The sequence below is a fragment of the Sceloporus undulatus genome, chromosome 5, assembly GCF_019175285.1.
Source record: "Sceloporus undulatus isolate JIND9_A2432 ecotype Alabama chromosome 5, SceUnd_v1.1, whole genome shotgun sequence".
Classification (NCBI taxonomy): Eukaryota; Metazoa; Chordata; class Lepidosauria; order Squamata; family Phrynosomatidae; genus Sceloporus; species Sceloporus undulatus.
Genome location: NC_056526.1, coordinates 50473885 through 50491521, shown reverse-complemented (window position 1 = coordinate 50491521; position 17637 = coordinate 50473885). Strand labels below are relative to the sequence as shown.

At 37.9% G+C, this 17637-nt stretch overlaps 1 protein-coding gene across 2 annotated transcripts in view; it reads left to right on the top strand.

The window, feature by feature from the left end:
• The window catches only part of METTL25 (methyltransferase like 25), a 52361-nt gene extending 43910 nt beyond the window's left edge, over window positions 1-8451 (top strand). Inside the window, exons 10-12 of one of the 2 annotated variants that reach the window (XM_042468405.1) lie at window positions 4116-4190; window positions 5011-5082; window positions 8157-8451. In XM_042468405.1, coding sequence (XP_042324339.1) covers window positions 4116-4190; window positions 5011-5082; window positions 8157-8270 — 261 coding nt within the window. In that variant the 3' untranslated portion in view covers window positions 8271-8451. Of the gene's footprint in view, window positions 1-4115; window positions 4191-5010; window positions 5083-8156 lie in introns of those variants that run through there. The other variant, XR_006104067.1, reaches the window with a different exon arrangement.
• The last annotated feature ends 9186 nt before the right edge of the window (window positions 8452-17637 follow it).

The window sequence follows — 17637 nt, the reverse complement described above, 5'->3', positions numbered from 1 at the left end:
CATGGCACTTTACAGAGATTAATTGGTTAATTAGACATTTCCCTGCCCTCAGGCTTACAATCTAAAAAGACATGACACAAGGAGAGAAGGGAATGGCAGTTTGGCAATCTGAGGAAGGGTAATAAGTCCAATGGTTCTTCTCTCCCTCTGAGGCCTGGACCATGGCGCATGGACTGGAAGGAAGGCTCTCCTTCTTACTCTGGGCTAGGCCCATGGATTTGGGCCTGCTTCTCTCTGGGATGGTATCAGATGGACTGGATGGTATCAGATGGATAAAAAATAATTAGTGGAAATGGAAGGCTGACTGTATTTATTTTTAAAACTTTTGTCTGTCTTTTAAATGATTTTGTACTGTTTAATGTGGGCTTTTTAAAATTTGTTTTTAAATTTTATTATTAAGGGTTTTTTAATTGATTCTCTTTTGGACCCACCTTGGGTCCTACTCTGGGAGGAACGCAGCATGCAAATGAAACAAATAAATAAAATTTAAAATAAAATTTAAATAAATTAATGCCTCCCCATTGCTTTGACATTGGGCATCAGGGGTCCAGGTGTGGCTTGCAGAGGTCTGTGGGAGGGCCAAAATGGCTCGTAGGCCCAAAAGACTTGCCCATCCCAGAATAAATAATAGCAACAAGGACTTTCAAAGACTCTTGTTCTTTGCAGTAACAGAAAATCTGCCACATTAATGGCATGACTTGGGTCCAGACTATTTGAGAGACTGTATCTCCCCATATGAACCTTCAAGAGCCCTAAGATCTGCAGGAGAAGGCTTTCTCTCGGTCCCATCAAAATCACAGGCTTGCCTAGTGAGAACATGAGAGAGGGCCTTCTCAGTGGCTGCCCCCACCCTCTGGAATGCCTTTCCTCAGGAGGCTAGGCTGGCCCCCTCCCTGCTGGCTTTTTGCCGCAAAGTAAAAAAAAATCTATGCCGGCAGGCTTTTTGCACATAATGCATAGCAGGGTGGTTTTATGGAGCAAGTGGGTTTTTAGTCTGTTTTTAAGTTAACTATATTTTATGTGATTTTATATTATTATTTTTTTTTGGTTATATTTTATGTGATTTTATATATAGATGTTTTAATTGTTTGAATTTTATAATAATTTTAAAGGTTTTATCTTGGGTCTCTTCAGGGAGAAAGGAGAGATATAAATGAACTACATAAATAACTATAGAAGCTCTTGATCTATTAAATCATAAGTTTAAAAAGGAGCATTCAAGGAATTTAGGGAGTCCAAAGGGTATTTGTTCATTTGTAACCACCTACTTGCAAGTTGCTCTCACTGGACGTGTACCAAACTTCATCATTAACAAGGATAGAGCATTGCATGCAGCTAATTTAATCTAGTTGTTTTGCACAAGAGATTACCACATACAGTTAGAAAACACAATCACCCATGTTCATTTCCAGAGCAGATGAACCAGCATGGTCATTTCCAGAGCTGATGAAGCAGATGATGAACTGTCTGTAAATAGCTTTACAGATTTGAAAGATTCCATTTTTATCAATAAAATCATTCATATATGAGTAGCACAGTCTTTCACATATCTATTCAGAAGTAAGTCTTGCCAAGATCAGTGACAGCTATTCTGAACTTTCACAGCTTGAGTGTGAACCTTTTGGCCCACATTTAGGGTTGAGTGCCCCTTTTCTTATTAGCTTGAGTTATAATGTATATAGGTCATCTGTAATAAGAACTTCAGTAGAAATAATCACCAGCCAATTGTTGCAAGACAGATATAGTTCAACGTGTGTAGTTGAAGGGGATTATGAAAGGCTGATAGTATAACTGTGTAAAACATGTATATTTATGCTATGCTTCAAAGCTAGCTGTACTTTAAATATAAACTAACATGCAATCTGCATGATGCCAGTGCTAAATTCCATCTTAATCTGACAAAGAGTTTTAACAGCAGTAATATCTACAAAAATCACCTGACAAACCACAGGCTTCAGTTTAATATAAGCAAACAGGAAAGCCCCCACATTAATAAGGTGTTGGAAGAAATAGAAGGAGTCTGTTGCAGATAAGAGTTCAGAGTAAATTAAGTATGGGATTTCATTAGAGGCATTTCATCACTGTCACACAGAGTTGATGACCCCTTTTATGTGAGCATTTGCAGTGGAGCCTTGATGAAGATGGCGTGCAGTATTTGCATTTTAAAGATGTAGTAACTTAGGGATATAAGAGTCTCTTACAGAAACCATCAAGCAGGGATTGCTAGAGAACTTTCTTTTATTGGATTTTCCTTTTCCTGGTTCAGACGTAATAGACAATCCATAGTTTGGCTATTATTAATTGGCCTCCTCTTCTTTGTATGGTCTGATTCACTACATCGATTCTTGGTTTGAGCATATGATAATTTGCCAAATTATCATTACAATGGTGCCTCGGGTTACGAAAGTAATTCGTTCCGCGGCCGCTTTCGTAACCCGAAAAGCCTTCGTAAGCCGAATTGCCATAGGCGCTAATGGGGAAAAGCCGCGATTCCGTGCGAAAAAGCCGAAAAAAGCACCAAAAGTTTTTTCGTAACCCGAAAAAACATTCGTAACCCGGAACAATAATTCCCTATGGGATTTTTTCGTATCCCGAAAATTTCGTAACCTGGGTATTTCGTATCCCGAGGTACCACTGTATATGATAAAGTCATAACTTGTAACTACTATGGCGTATACAAAAAACAGTTCACTATGAAACCAGAGTTAGGCGGGATACAAACCGCCATATAGTACGTATTGTATACGTACTAGGGTTAGGAAGGGGCGGTGCTTCCGCACCCCCCTAACCCTAGTACGTATACAATACGTACAAGATGGTGGCGCCCCTTCCACATGGGCGCCGCCATCTTTACGTACTGGACGCATAGCGTCCAGACGTGTCGCGGCGCCTATGACATTGCGAATGCGCCAGCGGCGCCTCGCGACGTCATAGAGGCGCCGCAAAAAGAAGCTCCGAAATGGAGCTTCTTTTTTGCTCCGCGCGGTTTGGCTGCTGCGGCTCCCGCGCAGAGCAAATGGCGCCGGCGGGAGACCGCCTCAAAGCGGCGGTCTGTATCCCGCCTAAGAAACCAAATTTGTTTCCTGGTAGATTGGCTTGTTCATAGTATGAACAGAGGTGGAGGATGAAACATGGAAACTTTAAACTTATTCAAGATTTCCAAACCATGCTTCAACTTTTATGTTTTAACTAGTCCAAAATATGTTTGTCTTTTCTCAGTTCTTCTTTTTAAAATTTGTCTTGTGGTTCACAATTATGCACTGAAAAAGAGATCTAAAATCCGTATCACATATGCAGACATTTTGGATACCCTCCTTCCTCTTTTCCAGATCCTTCATTCCCAGTTTGGTACACCCTAAAAATCTGTTTACAGGAATGGTAGACCCTCTAGAGCAGTGTGGGAAGTGGCATAGGGGAGTTGCAGGGAAGATAGACCACTCTTCATCTGTGAAAAGATTTGTTGCATCCTTGTCCCTTTCTGTTGTAGAAGAGCACATATGGATCCAACTCAATGTTTCCAAGTTTGTTCTTTCATCTGATCTTTACACAAGCTTACAGAATCTTACCAAATTTGTTAGCTCCAAATTTATACTCCACTGAATTCAGCAGGATCTATTCCACAATATAAACATGCCCAGGATGGCTGACTTAGAGCTGTTTTCATCTTTTAACACTCTAAGTATACAGTCACCCCTCCGTTTTCACGAACTTGAAGTCCACAGTCTCGTAACCAACTCTGATCTTTATTATTCATGGAGGGGTAAGCCCCACTGGCTAAATTGGAGCATGCATGCAGGAGTGTGCAGCCATTCAAGCCAATGGGACTTGAATATATATGAATTTCTGTTTTCATGGGGGGGAGTCCCCCGCAAAAATGGAGGGGATGGCTGTAGTTACAATTCTATAATATTGTCTAAGATATACTGAGGTAACTTGGGCATAAACAACCTTACAAGTAGAAAAGTACATAGTAGAGGAAAGTCATTATAGCAAGTTAGAAAAATATTGATTGTAAAATGAAATTTTTGTTGGTTCTAAACTATGTTTAATTAGAGAAAATAATTTTAGCATCTGCCTCAGGTAGGCTTTAATTGCTATCATCAATTTTCTTGCAGATTTCAGACAGCCGTATAATGGAGTACTTTGAAAAATACAAGCACAGAATGAATGAGATGGAAGCTTTTAATATGGTAAAAATCACAGCATTGGAGAAGATGTTTTTAGGTTTATGCTAAGCTACAGTTGGGTTGTGTTAAACTTTTATAATGGGGTGGATCCATTTATGTTTCTATACCCTCTCCATAGGAATCAAAAATGGCTCTTAACAGACAGCACACTCTTTTGCAAAATTATGAGGTGTGAGTAAAATAATAACAAGAGCATATGGAGATTCTTTTTTCAAGTATAATAAATGTGAAAAATGTCAGTTTCCTTTTGAACCCATATTAGTCTCTGTGCATTCTTTTTAATACATTTCATGGTTGGTTTCCCTTTTAACAAGATTCTTACCACTTGGAGTGTTTTTTGTATACTGATTTATACCTTTGCACTACTAAATCAATTGTTACCAGGCCTAATGCATTCTACCAACTTTGATCTTTATTGCACTGATATTCCAAAGATGTACAGGAGAATAGAATTGGCAAGGTTGCATTGGATTTTCTCAAGAAAACTGCTTAATTGTTTTGGTAAGGAAAGGGTTTTAAAAAATCTGTCTGATAGCCAGTGCTCAGTGCCAAGGCCCGTTTTGGAAACTTACCATGAAGCAAGGCATTTTATAATTTATAAAGATAAGAGTATATTACTAACAAAATTTATATGCTTTTGAATGTTAAACATCCAGTAACTGATCATGGCCAAATCCTCTTTTGGAAAATATATATTTTTATAAGCTGGGTTTAAAAGCTGCTGACCCATTGACTTCAGAATCACAAGAATCCTTTGAAATAATGAAATATAAAATTTATAATAAAAGTTTCTATTAACTAACTTGGTCTCTAAATCTTTTAGCTAAAAGTTGTCCTGGGACCTTGCATAGAAGTACTGATCCTTCTAGATCGTCTCTGCTATCTTCAAGAACAGGTAATTATTAGGTGTATGGCCTGTAGAAGTGGTTATAGCAACCATATGAGGTTTATTTAAATTAGTGAAACAGTAGCAGAGGAAATCTTTTTCATATTAAAGGGAACAAACCATGTGGTTTTTACATATTTGCCAAAGTTTTAAGTATTCAATCCATCACTCCCATCATTGCCTAACAGCTGTTTTTACTTTAGAATAATCTGTTGCAGTTAAATTTTTATTTTCTATTAATTGCTTGGTAAATTACTGGTAATAAAGAAACAACATTGCTTAATACAGATATTTTAATTGTTAATAGTTGAACTGCTAAATAGTTTTTACTTGGTGTATAGTACTGTTCTGTCAGGTCTATTTTTGTCACATTGAGATTTGAACTATGATAGTGATTTACCTGGGATAATTTTTATTATTTGGGAGTTCAGTGCAAAAGGATTTTGCTGCAGAAATGGTGAGTGAGTTTAGGACCAAATAGTTTTGGGGTTTTGGGATGGTACATTGAACCAGTTTCTGCTATTCCACACATACTTATGTGAAAAATGTTTTGCCCAGGATGCAAGTTACTTCTAGCAACATAGTTATATTACCACCATTCTAGACATCATGTATATCCTCCACTTGTGCAGCTAAGGTATCCTGTTGCAATCCATTATATTCATTTACAGGGTGGCTTGGCACCATTATTTCATAACCTCAGAGTCTGCATTGGTCACATGAGTGGAAAACATACTAATGTAGTCTGCAGAAATAACATGTCAATAGTTCCCTGATTCAGATTATCATTGATATGAACAACAGCACTGTGATTGTGGCATGGTTCCATGATTCATGAGATTTTTTCCATGACCAGAACTGCTTCATGCATTACATTTGAGTAGCACCAAAATAAGAGCGACATCTTTTTCATTCTGCTGTCTGGCAGGTGATTGCCAGCTGTAATCTTTAAAAGGAAGATGGTTGAAGATATTACTCATATGTTATTTCATAAATTCATCAATTCCCATGCAGTTGCCTGCAGGACCATAAACAGCCCATGAGTAGGAGCTGTATGGAGCTAAGAAGTCATGTAGTCACCAAGCTATATAATTAACAGGCTTCAGAAAATCCACTGATCAATGAGCTGGGGAAACAAAATATTGGATTTAGGCAAGCAATTTAAAAAACAAACAAACAGAGAACATGTGTTATGTTAATCACTTGTGGTATCAAAAAATCTGGTGTGGATTTTTGGTAGTGTTTCTATTTCTAAGGTCCAAAACACACTGCAAAAATAATCCAGTTTGAGACTGCTTTAACTACCCTGGTCTAAAACACATTGCAGAAATAATCCAGTTTGAGACCACTTCAACTGTCCAGGTTCAATGCTAGGGAATGCTGAGAATTGTAGATTATTGTGGCTGTCATTGCACAAGCTCATTCTTGTCTTTGGTTCTTAATGCAATGTGTTGATAGTTTTAATATAGCTAGTGGTTACCTTGGCAGTAAATGCATTTTTTCAGTCCCTCAACCTGGGACAAGCCTGTGAATAGTGCTTGCATTTTACAACTGCAGTGGTTTATGTAGGATGGCTGAACCTTTGGAAATAATGAAAGAAAGGATGAAGACAGTTTCATATTAGAAAGAGATCTTATTTTTGTGTCTCTGTGCACACATGCATGTGAGCATACATATATACATGCACACAATGCTTTTACAGCCCTTACTTTGGACTGTGGTTGAAATTTTACAATCTTTTTCATATTAGGAAAGCATCCATGTGAACTGCTCTGGGCTTTTTTCCCCCATGAATAAGAGCTTTGAAGATTTTTATCCTAAGATTTTATATTTTTTTAAAACTAAGTCTGCAGTACACCACTCGGAATGACTGATTTCTAGTAAACGTTTGCCTTTGTTCTTACTGGCTATTTTTAGAGAAACTACTGAAATATTTAAATAATTATGTAACTTTCCCCCCTAAAAGCCAACATGTTTTGATTTATAAAAGCTGTAATTCCAGGGACCACTTTCATAAGATGCAAGTTTCATGAGCATACCCACAGTGTATCCATTTTGACTCTTCTTCCCCCATTTCTTTTTCTAATTTGATTATCAAATTAAGCACAAGTACAGTTGGGAGTCAGAAATCCCACACAATAGAAAACATTTACTATGGGTGTTATTCCACAGCAGTATTCAGGATTTTCAAGAAGAAAAGGAGACCTATTGCGTTGAGCTCTGAACTGCCTTTTAGCATGTAGTGACATTTCCATCACAGCATATCTGGCTGTGATAGCAGCAAAATAATTCTGTGCCATTATGCTGGTATGTGTATTGGCACAATATTCAAATTGGTCATTCCAACTGGAAATTATTTCAGTGGATGTCCTCTTATTGGGAATAGCAATTACAACTAGTCTGATATTTTTATTATGTCAGAGGCAGCACAAAATACTTTGTGCTTGAAGCAGAAAAGCAAAATGACAGCATCCAGGTGTTAACTATCAGTTAATGAAATAATCAACAATTGTATGCTATTTCTTGAAACACCAAAAAGTTTGTGGTCACTACTGTACAGTACTATATCTGTTATAGCTGCCGTTTCAGAAAAGAAATGACGTAATCAAAGCACTTTGAATGCAGTGGTCCAACTTATACCTGCTAACCTTGTTTACAGAAGTTGCTGTTGGCAACTCCAAATATGTAAAACACAAACACACACACACACACTCACACCAGCTCCTGAGAGTAAACCAAGGAAAATATATTAAAAAGGCAATGAGAAAAAACTTCTGTACACATCTGGTGGCCTCTTGGATGGATGGATGGATTAACATGGATGAAATAAAAGTTCTTCATGTGGATTGAGAAAATAAAATAGTCAAGAACAATAAGACAAAGGTCTTTTAAAATCATAGAATTTAACAATGTAATCATTAGCACTGAAACTGCCAGGAAAAGATACTGGAGGATTAACTGTTGTTTATAGTTGGCATATAAATTACAGAATTTGTTTAATGTCTTTAAATATGAATGTGTTATATCTGAGCTTTCAAGTCAAATGCCTTCTTCATATAGTCTGATCAAATATCATTTTACAGGACAACATTGCGTGGTCTGGACTGGTAAAGTTATTTGATCCCATAAAATCCCCCAGATGCTATGCAGTTGTGGCTCTGAAGAAACAGGCATTTCACATGCAAGGAAATTGCTAAATTGATCCAGACCTGGAAGCTAGTCTTGCTGTTGGACTTTAAGATCAGTTTGTTTTCTACAGTTGTTCTAAAATTATTTAAAATTCTGTTGATTGATATTTTTAAATGGTTTGATGTGTTTATAATTCATGGCAAATTTGGCAAATGAATCAGAAAAATAAAATTTACTCTATGTTTTGTATGCTAGATTATCCTAAATTATTAACAAAACATGAAACATGAAATGTTATCCTTGTCTTACATAACTAATGGGTTGGTGTTGTACAATTTTTTTCACGAAAAAAAAAGTAAACCGAAGGCCAGAAAACACATAGCACAAGGTGTCTGTGAACAGATTTCCCAATTAAAAATTAAAAACTAGCTATGTGTGGTTCTATGTAGCCTTTGTGCTCACATTTTGTTCTGATTGAGCTCCCCACAACTCTGTCCCCAGAAAAGAATGTTCTCCTTTGTCCCAATGAAAAGAAGTCCAGCTTTTGGTGGGACACACAAAAATTCTGGCTACTCCAAAGGAATTCAGGTCTCCGGGGCCAAATAAACTTGATCTAGTATTAAAAGATTAAAAGGGTATTTTAAAAACTGGTAAAAGTAATCTCAGAACCACTGGGAATAATCTTTGAAAATTCCAGGAGATGTCCCATCAACTTGGAGGAGAACAAATGCTGTCCCCATCTTAAAAAACAATAGGGGGGACCCAAATAATTATTATTCAATCAACCTGTTCTAAATACTAGGAAAGATTCTAGAACAGATCATTAAATAGACAGTCTATAAGCACTTAGAAAGGAATGCCATGATCACTAAAAGTCAACATGTGTTTCTCAATAACAGGTCATGCCAGACTAATCTTATCCTATTTTTTGATAGAGTTACAAACCTACTAGATGAAGGGAATGTTGTTGATGTAACATATCTTAATTTCAGTAAGCCCCCCCCCCCCAGCTAGGAAAATGTGAGCTAGACAATGTGACTGGATTTGTAACTGGCTGAATGACCAAACCTAAAGGGTGTTCACCAATGGACCTTATCACACAGAGGAAATTTGGCAAAATTGAGGGTTGACACAGCAATTATCCCACGCAAAATGTGATATCACAATTAAGATTTTCACGCAACATCACTATTAAACAGGCAATAAACAGCAGCAAACCATTCACAGGGAAATCCCAAAAATGATTTGTTGCTATTTATTGCCTGTTCAATAGTGATGTGTGTGAAAATCTTAATTGTGATACCGCATTTTGCATGGGATAATCACTGTTTAAACCCCCGATTTTCCCCGTGTGATAAGGTCCTATGGCTCATCCTGGAGAGATGTAACTAGCAGGGTGCCAAAGAGTTTTATCCTGGGCCCAGTACTATTCAGCATCTTTATAAATTATTTGGATGATGGAATTGAAGGCATGTTTATCAATGGCAGAGATAGTCAATACCTCAAAGGACAGGATCATAAATTAAAATGAGTTTAACAGATTAGAAAGCTGTGCCAATACTATCAAAATGAATATCAACAGGGTGAAAAGTAGAGTGCTGCACTTAGGCTGTTCCAGAGACAGACATGGAGCAATGGATTCAAACTACAGTGGGCCTGGGAATAGATCAGAGGATCCCTGTGAAAGTGGAAGCACCTCAAATAAAAAACCCACTATTTTTTTTACCTGAGATAACATCGGTCTAGGCAAGTCTAGATCCACCAGTGCAGTGCAACTCTGTGATCAATAGGCACTAGAAATTGACCTGCAAATGCCTAGAGAAGTGTTTTCTTTAGGAAGCTCTAGATCCTCCAGCATGATTTATGGTCAACCTCTGGTAGAGTTATGCTGAAGGACCTAGAGATTCCTGGGGAGACCATATTACTCAACTCTGAATAATCAAATCCACAAAAGTAAAAGCTGAAAATGTGGAGGTCTAACTGTACAGGAAAAGAGATTCCACTGTACATTTAGGAAGAACTTCCTGACAATGAGAGCTATTCAACAGTGGTATATGCTTCCTCCAACTGTGGTGGAGTCCCCTTCATTGGGGATTTTTAAACAGAGGCGGGTTACAAACTGCCACTTACGACGCACTCCGTGCATGCTAGGGTTAGGAAGGGGCGTGATAGGGTTAGGAAGAGTTGCCCCATCCACATGGGCGCTGCCATTTTGACGTCTTGGACGCATAGCGTCCAGACGTGTTGTGGCAGAAGTGATGCCGCGAGGGCGTGCTTCGCCCCTCGCGGCGGCACGTCCACGTTTTGAAAAGGAGCACCATTTCGGCACTCCTTTTTCGCTGCGCCAGGAAGCCTTGCGGTCTGGCCGCTGGGGCTTCCCTCTGCAGCGAATGGCAGCGGCGGGAGAACGGCCGCTTGAGGGCGGTCTGTAACGTGCCAGAGATTGGATGGCCATCTGTCAGGAGTGCTTTGATTGTATCTTACTGCATGGCAGGGAGTTGGACTGGATGGCCTTTGTAGTCTCTTCCAACTCTGATTCTTTGCAGTCAAAAAGAAGGAGAACTCTCAAAGGATGACAGAGGAAACTCTTCAAGAAGCTAAGAACAGGTGAGGAGCAAAAGTGAAAGGTGACAGAAAGAGTCAGAACCCTGAGTACAACTACTTGTGTGCCCAGACAAAGAGAACTGATATAATAATCAGTGCAGAGAAATAGAAAGTGATGACAAAAAAAGGAAGAAGAAGAGACTTCTTGTATAATATCTGAAAAAATCAAAGGAAAATTCAAATCAAGACTAGGGATATTGCACAATCAGCAGGAGAAGCTCTCCCCGGCACTGGTTAACACCCGATTCCAGAACACCTTTGAGTTTGGGCACTTGCTCCCTAAAAGGTTTGCCATCACTGCCGTATAGAGTCACTCAGGAATAATTTTCAATTAGAACATGAGATGTAAATAAGCATGCATAGATTATGCTGTGAAACTATTACAGAAGTATTTAGTAGCAACAAGTGAATGGGAGGGATCTAGTCAGTAGAATAATACTGGTGGAGCAATTTCTATTTCTTAAGCAAACTGAGACAGACTATCATATGTTCATCTTAAGTCAATGTAATATAAATATGGCATCTAATTGATTGCGATGAATCTTTAACATTGTCAAGCATCTACTGTCCTAATAGTAGGTAGGGAATGTAGATACTAAGCATTAGGTGAAATTTTCCGTATGTGAATAGGCGACGGATAGCTTCCATTTTGCTTGACATCAGTTTGTGTAACACAAACACATAAAAGTCTCCCCTGAAAATAAAACATTGAGATAAAGTACATGGATGTGAAAATTATGTTTTTGGTCTTGTGCTCAAACAGTTGATGAACTGGTAACTATCTGAGCTGTACCATTTCAGAATGCAGATGGGAATCAACATGATGAATTACCTTTCAGAAACTAATTCTCTGCGGATACAGAAAAATTAGCATGCCAGAGAGAAATCTCGGCTTCTCCTTGAAATGTAGGTTATATATATTGAAGATGATGATGGTGGTGATGATGATGATAATAACACATATTTTTTGTGTAAAGAAAGATAGGGAACAAGTGGCCATCTCAATATTGTTGGACTGCGACTATCAGTCTTAACCAGGATAGTGCATGTTTATGGATTATGGGAGTTGCAATCCAATAGCATCTGGAAGGTCACATCTTCCCTGCCCTTGGTATAAAGGCCCATCCAATCACATTAGGAACTCCCACCTGCAGTCAGTTCAGGCCAGGCACAATGCTGATGTCTCAGCTGTTTTTTCAGAGAACAATGCTATAGACTATTTCCTGAATAGAGAAGGCAGACACAGTGGGAGAATAAATTAATGCAACACTACACAGCTTGGAAAGCTCAGGAGTTTCCATTTTCTCATATAGACAGGAAGTATTGAACAGAGAAAGCAAATAACCCTTTTCTTAAAGGAGGATCTTTGAATCTAAGCCAGTGCAGTTTGCATTTGTGTTGATAAAGATGTTGTTAGGAACAGCTGTTTTTGAGTTCTGTGCCCCCCCTCCAAAAAAGACCTGATAAATCTAGTTAGCTACAACCCAGATAGTTAGTATGATCTTCAAAGTGCCTTAATTCACAAGCTGCCAACTGCTACCGAAGCCAAAGATGAAAGAGAAAAGTCACCTGTTCAGAGAATAATTTGGAAGTGACAGACACCCTGAGAGGAAATTCTAAATCAGTAGATGCAATGCTGATGCCTTTCAGTTTATTAAATCATAGAGAACAATAATCAAAATGTGAATGTTAAATCCACATTTGCCAGGGCCTTGCATATTCTTGGAATGATGAATGAAAGTTGACAAGCCCACAATTCACAAGAGTCTTTCAATCATAAATCATAAAACACTCATTGATTTGAAAGACTAAAGTCATCAGAGGATACACAGATGTTTGAAATGCTTAATACAGGTTGCTCTTGCACTACTGGTTTCTACATGGATGTAGACTTAATGAGTAAACGATAATATATGCTACTCAGATGAAAATTATCTCCTTGTGTTGGTCCTGCTCATATCACTGAATTTGTATTAAGGCAACAGCAAGACCACAGCTGAACTATTGAACTCAGTAAAGCTGTTCTTGGACTAATGGGTTACAACAAAAACGCTTTAAACATTCTGTCTCTTTTTTTGTTAAGTTTTGAAAGACAACTTCTGTTAATCAACATAATAAATCTTTCCCTTTTGTTAGACTTCTTTTCATGCTGTTTATATTGTGTGTTGCAGACATATTGTCAAACATAAAACAGGATTTAGCTCCAGTTTAAATCAATGTTGTGCTTTCTACCATTAATAATTACTGTTGTCAGCAGTTAGAACATGTAATCCTGCATTTTATTTATGTAATATTACTATTATTATAAAGGAAAATGCATTAAACAATATGTACTTTATGTACTTTTCAGAAACTCAATCCAGAACTCATAAATGTAGAATATGAGCCATAAATTTTGATTGATTTTTTAAAAAATTCCATTTTAGATGGTATTGCTCAGAAGAGATTGCCATGGAAAATACTTCTGAAAGATTGTTTCATTGAAAATTGTTTCCACTGAGACTTGAAAGTCATGAACTAGAGGAAAGTTTTAAAAAATATCACAAAACAACATTTCAAAGTGTCACAATTAGGAAAAGGTTTTTTTTTTAATTACATTGATACATTTTTGTTTTCAATAAGCAATAAATTACTTGCAAGATGTGCAAAACAATATCATCATGCAATATTTGTTTTTTAAAGGCTGACTGTTGGTTGCAGCCATTTAGTATTTTGGGCAAAACTCAGCCTATGTGAACACTGAGGCTTTGTTTCCTCATCAGTCTGGCTGAAGCATCATTTCAGAGAGTCATTCCCTGTTAAATAGCTTAGAGAGTTGCATATGAAATCAAACTAATCTGCCTTCACATGTATATGACTTGCAAGTGCACATCAGATGTTCAGTTTCTATGCCAGCCTAGTTTTTCAACATAGGTACAAGCAGAATAATAGAATAATTTCACCAGCAGTGGCATTTGAACCAACGTAGGCAGATCTGGTTTAATTTGAAGGACAGAGTGGGTCTTGAAAGAGTTTTAATACAGGCTTCCTTTTGAGCTTTGCTCAGGTTATTTTCACTTAAATGTTGATGACTGCTCATTAGACTCAAAACTCAGCCCATAGAAAGCTGTCTCACCTGTCAAAACACTGGTGCATCTAAGTCAGTACAGTGGTGCCTCGGGTTACGAAATTAATTCGTTCCGCCGCCGCTTTCGTAACCCGAAAAGCATTCGCAAGCCGAAATGCCATAGGCGCTAATGGGGAAAAGCCGCGATTTCGTGCGAAAAAGCCGAAAAAAGCACCAAAAAAATTTTCGTAACCCGAAAAAACATTCGTAACCCGGAACAATTATTTCCTATGGGATTTTTTCGTATCCCGGAAATTTCGTAACCTGGGTATTTCGTATCCCGGGGTACCACTGTATAGTCAATGCCAACTACTAGCAGCAGCTCTTCTGACTGTGAGAGAGGAATTGTTTTTTGCTCTACCTAGAAATGTCAGAGACTGAACCTAGGACTTGTTTCCCTATGTTGAGCATGTATTGATGGTGGGCACAGGCAACATTCCTTCCTTGTTGTTTTGTTGGGATTTAAAGATTACATGTGGTCTATAAGTCAGTGATTTCTTTACAACAGCTCTTATGCTATTTTTAAGGGTTATCTTTCATGCTTTCTGCATAATTTGTGTGGCCTTTCCTGCCTTTAATAAATCATGCTGTTGTCTTCAGCAGAACAGATTGGAAGGAAGATGCAGTTTACAATAGTAGTATGTAATTTTATATAAGGATCTGCTGTCCTATAAAGAGCTTTACAGTATAAAGGAACTGAAATGTTAACACCACCGCACTGTTACGTACATTTCACTTTTGTATTAGTTGTAATAAATCCAAGATAGTGTTTTAATGGTATCTTCAGTGGTTAACCACGAGCCCAGAATTTTAAGGTAAATGGTTCCTACACCTACTGAAACAAAAAATAGTTACTGATGATGAAAATGGTCTACTTAAAAATTTTGTTTTCCCATCTCTGTGTCCCACTAGGTAGCTTGACAGGAACTCTTATTTTCCTACAAATATCTCCTCCATATCATTTGTTTCATTTGTTCAGTATGTTTCTGTCCCTCCATCACTGTATTATAACCCACCTGTTGGTACTGATCTGATTTGATTTTTGTGGAGTGTCATGTTCATTGTAATGAACAAAATCAAGAACCTGAAAACAATCCCCGAAACAAATGTATTTTTTTAAAAAAGACTTTTAAACTAGGTGTCTTGACACAGCATTTTATGTATATTTGGGTGTGCACATGTATCTATTGGCCAAATTGGGTCCCCATTCATTTCAGAGTAAGGAATAGGTCTATATGCCTGGGAATGCACCCATGAATTGTTGAGTTCATTAGAGGAAAGGGAATAAGCAATAATAAATAATAAATAAATTATCTTTCTTCACTGAAAATTAATTCTCCCCTTCATTTAGCAGACTTCTTTCCATCACAGTCAGAGCCCAGGGTAGTAAAGTGTTAAACCTCCTAATTACAGGTATACTGCAGTCCTGCTTAGTATTCCTTAAACCATACAGAGATGCTTCCAATGGAAACCTGAGTGAAAGAGTATGCATATCTATATATTGTTACCTTGATAATTGTTGCTGAATGTCATATAATACAAACAGTGGTGATGGTGGAGAAAAGTCAACAAGGTCTATTTTCACTTACTTTAAAAATAGCCATACCCAGGATGTCTATGTACTGGAAGATGTTTTGGAAAAACAACAACACTCAGTCTAATGAGTAGTAAACAATGGCAAGGCCAACATAATTAATGGAATCCAGGTGACAGCCATTGGGGGAAAATGTCAGCACTGACCACACCAACTGCCAATTGTGGGGAGAGAGCATAAAAATTATAATCAGTACCAGTTAATAAACATTGGTTTAAAAACTTCACACATGTACTCTATTTTGTATGCTACTCACTAATGAAGGGAAAAAAAACTTCATTTTTTCCTTAGGTATTGGGGGATAAATTGCACATTCACTATAACTATTCCTTATATAGAATTTTCTTGCATGTTCCATATAGTATGCTTTTTAATAGCTGTGTCAATTTAGCAACAGATGGTGGATTTATTTCTTCTCTAAGCAGAAGTATTTTCAAATGGGTACAGTACTGTGTACACTTTACACAATAGACATTTTAAAAGTAGAGTTCATTTCTAAGGTATAGTGGGCATACAAGAAATTGTTAAGCCATAGCAGTAGTAGGATGTGAATTCATTTACTCTCCATTTTACCTGATGGAGAGTATAAATTGCCTTGTTTAAATGAAACACTAGTGGTCTACTCAGCCAATGAAAGCTGCTAGCCCTTGTAGTGAGTAGAAATTACTACTAAATAGTGTACAACAGAATGACTACTAAAAGTCACCTTTTGCCTCCATGCAAAAGTTACATATCGACAGGCTAATGTAACTAAATAAAAGCATCAGAATTCAGGGTGTCTTTCATGTGATTTCTGATCGGCCAATAAAAGACTAGCTAATAAATGTTTACACCTTCCAAAGTTATCTTCAACATGGATAAACTAGTTAAATCTATCAAGAAATGTTACAGTATGTAAGAAAAAAGAAGTAAGAAGAAATGTTATTAATATTAGGTAGCTTTTCTTTCTCTTCTCATGATAGAACCTGGGATTACCCAATGAATGTAAATCATGGTAGATTTAGGACAGATAAAAGGTGGTAATTCATACAGTGTGTAAATTATGGGATTAACTGCTATTAATGCAGTTATGGAAACCAACTTGGTCAGCTTTAAATGGCAATGATACCTGATATCTTTGGAAGTAGCAGGTAGCACTCAGCAAATGACTCTGGAGGAAAAATCCAGAAACTCCTACATAACAGAAAGGCACTATTACACAATGAAATTGAAAAAGGGTTAGAAAATGTACAATGGTGAGCTGGGGAAAGGAAAAAAAGGGGGAGATGGTGGCAGATCATATCACTAACAAAATATTGGAGAATGGAATACTCCTGGCACAGTTTGTGATGATCACTCGTTCTTCCAAGACACCCTACTACATCCTCAGTCTTCAGGAATCAGTTACCATGTGGTATACACACTGAGTCTACATTGGTCTGTTCCACCTTCCCATTACTACAGTTAGAGATTTCCCCCTTTTAAAAATGGTTGGAAATCTTCAAACCTTAGGATTTTCTAAGCAGACTAATACTCCCCTTTGTGCATGAATGGTGACCCTTTGGCTGCCTATAGAATAGATCCACACCCAGAGTTTGCTAAACACACACCAGAAATAGGCAGGTTTAGACTTTGCAGGTTTACAAACCGACGAAGAAAATCCAGCAAATGCTTCGCTCAGCCAAGGACCAGAGAGACCCTCTCACAGCTGCAGGAGTTTACTGCATACCATGCAGCTGCGGACAAGTCTACATAGGAACCACCAAACACAGTGTGCAAACAAGAATCAAGGAACATGAGAGACACTGCAGGCTGGGTCAGCCAGAAAAATCAGCAGTAGCAGAACATGCCACAAACCATCCTGGGCATAAAATACTGTCTGAAAACACTGAAATTCTGGCCCATGCCAACCACTACCATGTCAGGATGCACAGGGAAGCCAGTGAAATCCACAAACACCTGAACAATTTCAACAGGAAAGAGGGATCCCTTAAAGTAAACAAAGTTTGGCTACCAGTCCTGAAAGATAGCAAGATAAAAACAAATGCAAATGAGAAATCTCCCAGGGTCAGGGGTTTCCCAGCAGACAATGAGCACTAATCAAGCAGACATTAGTCCTCTTGTGCAGACCCTCACACCCTGAGGACTGCCA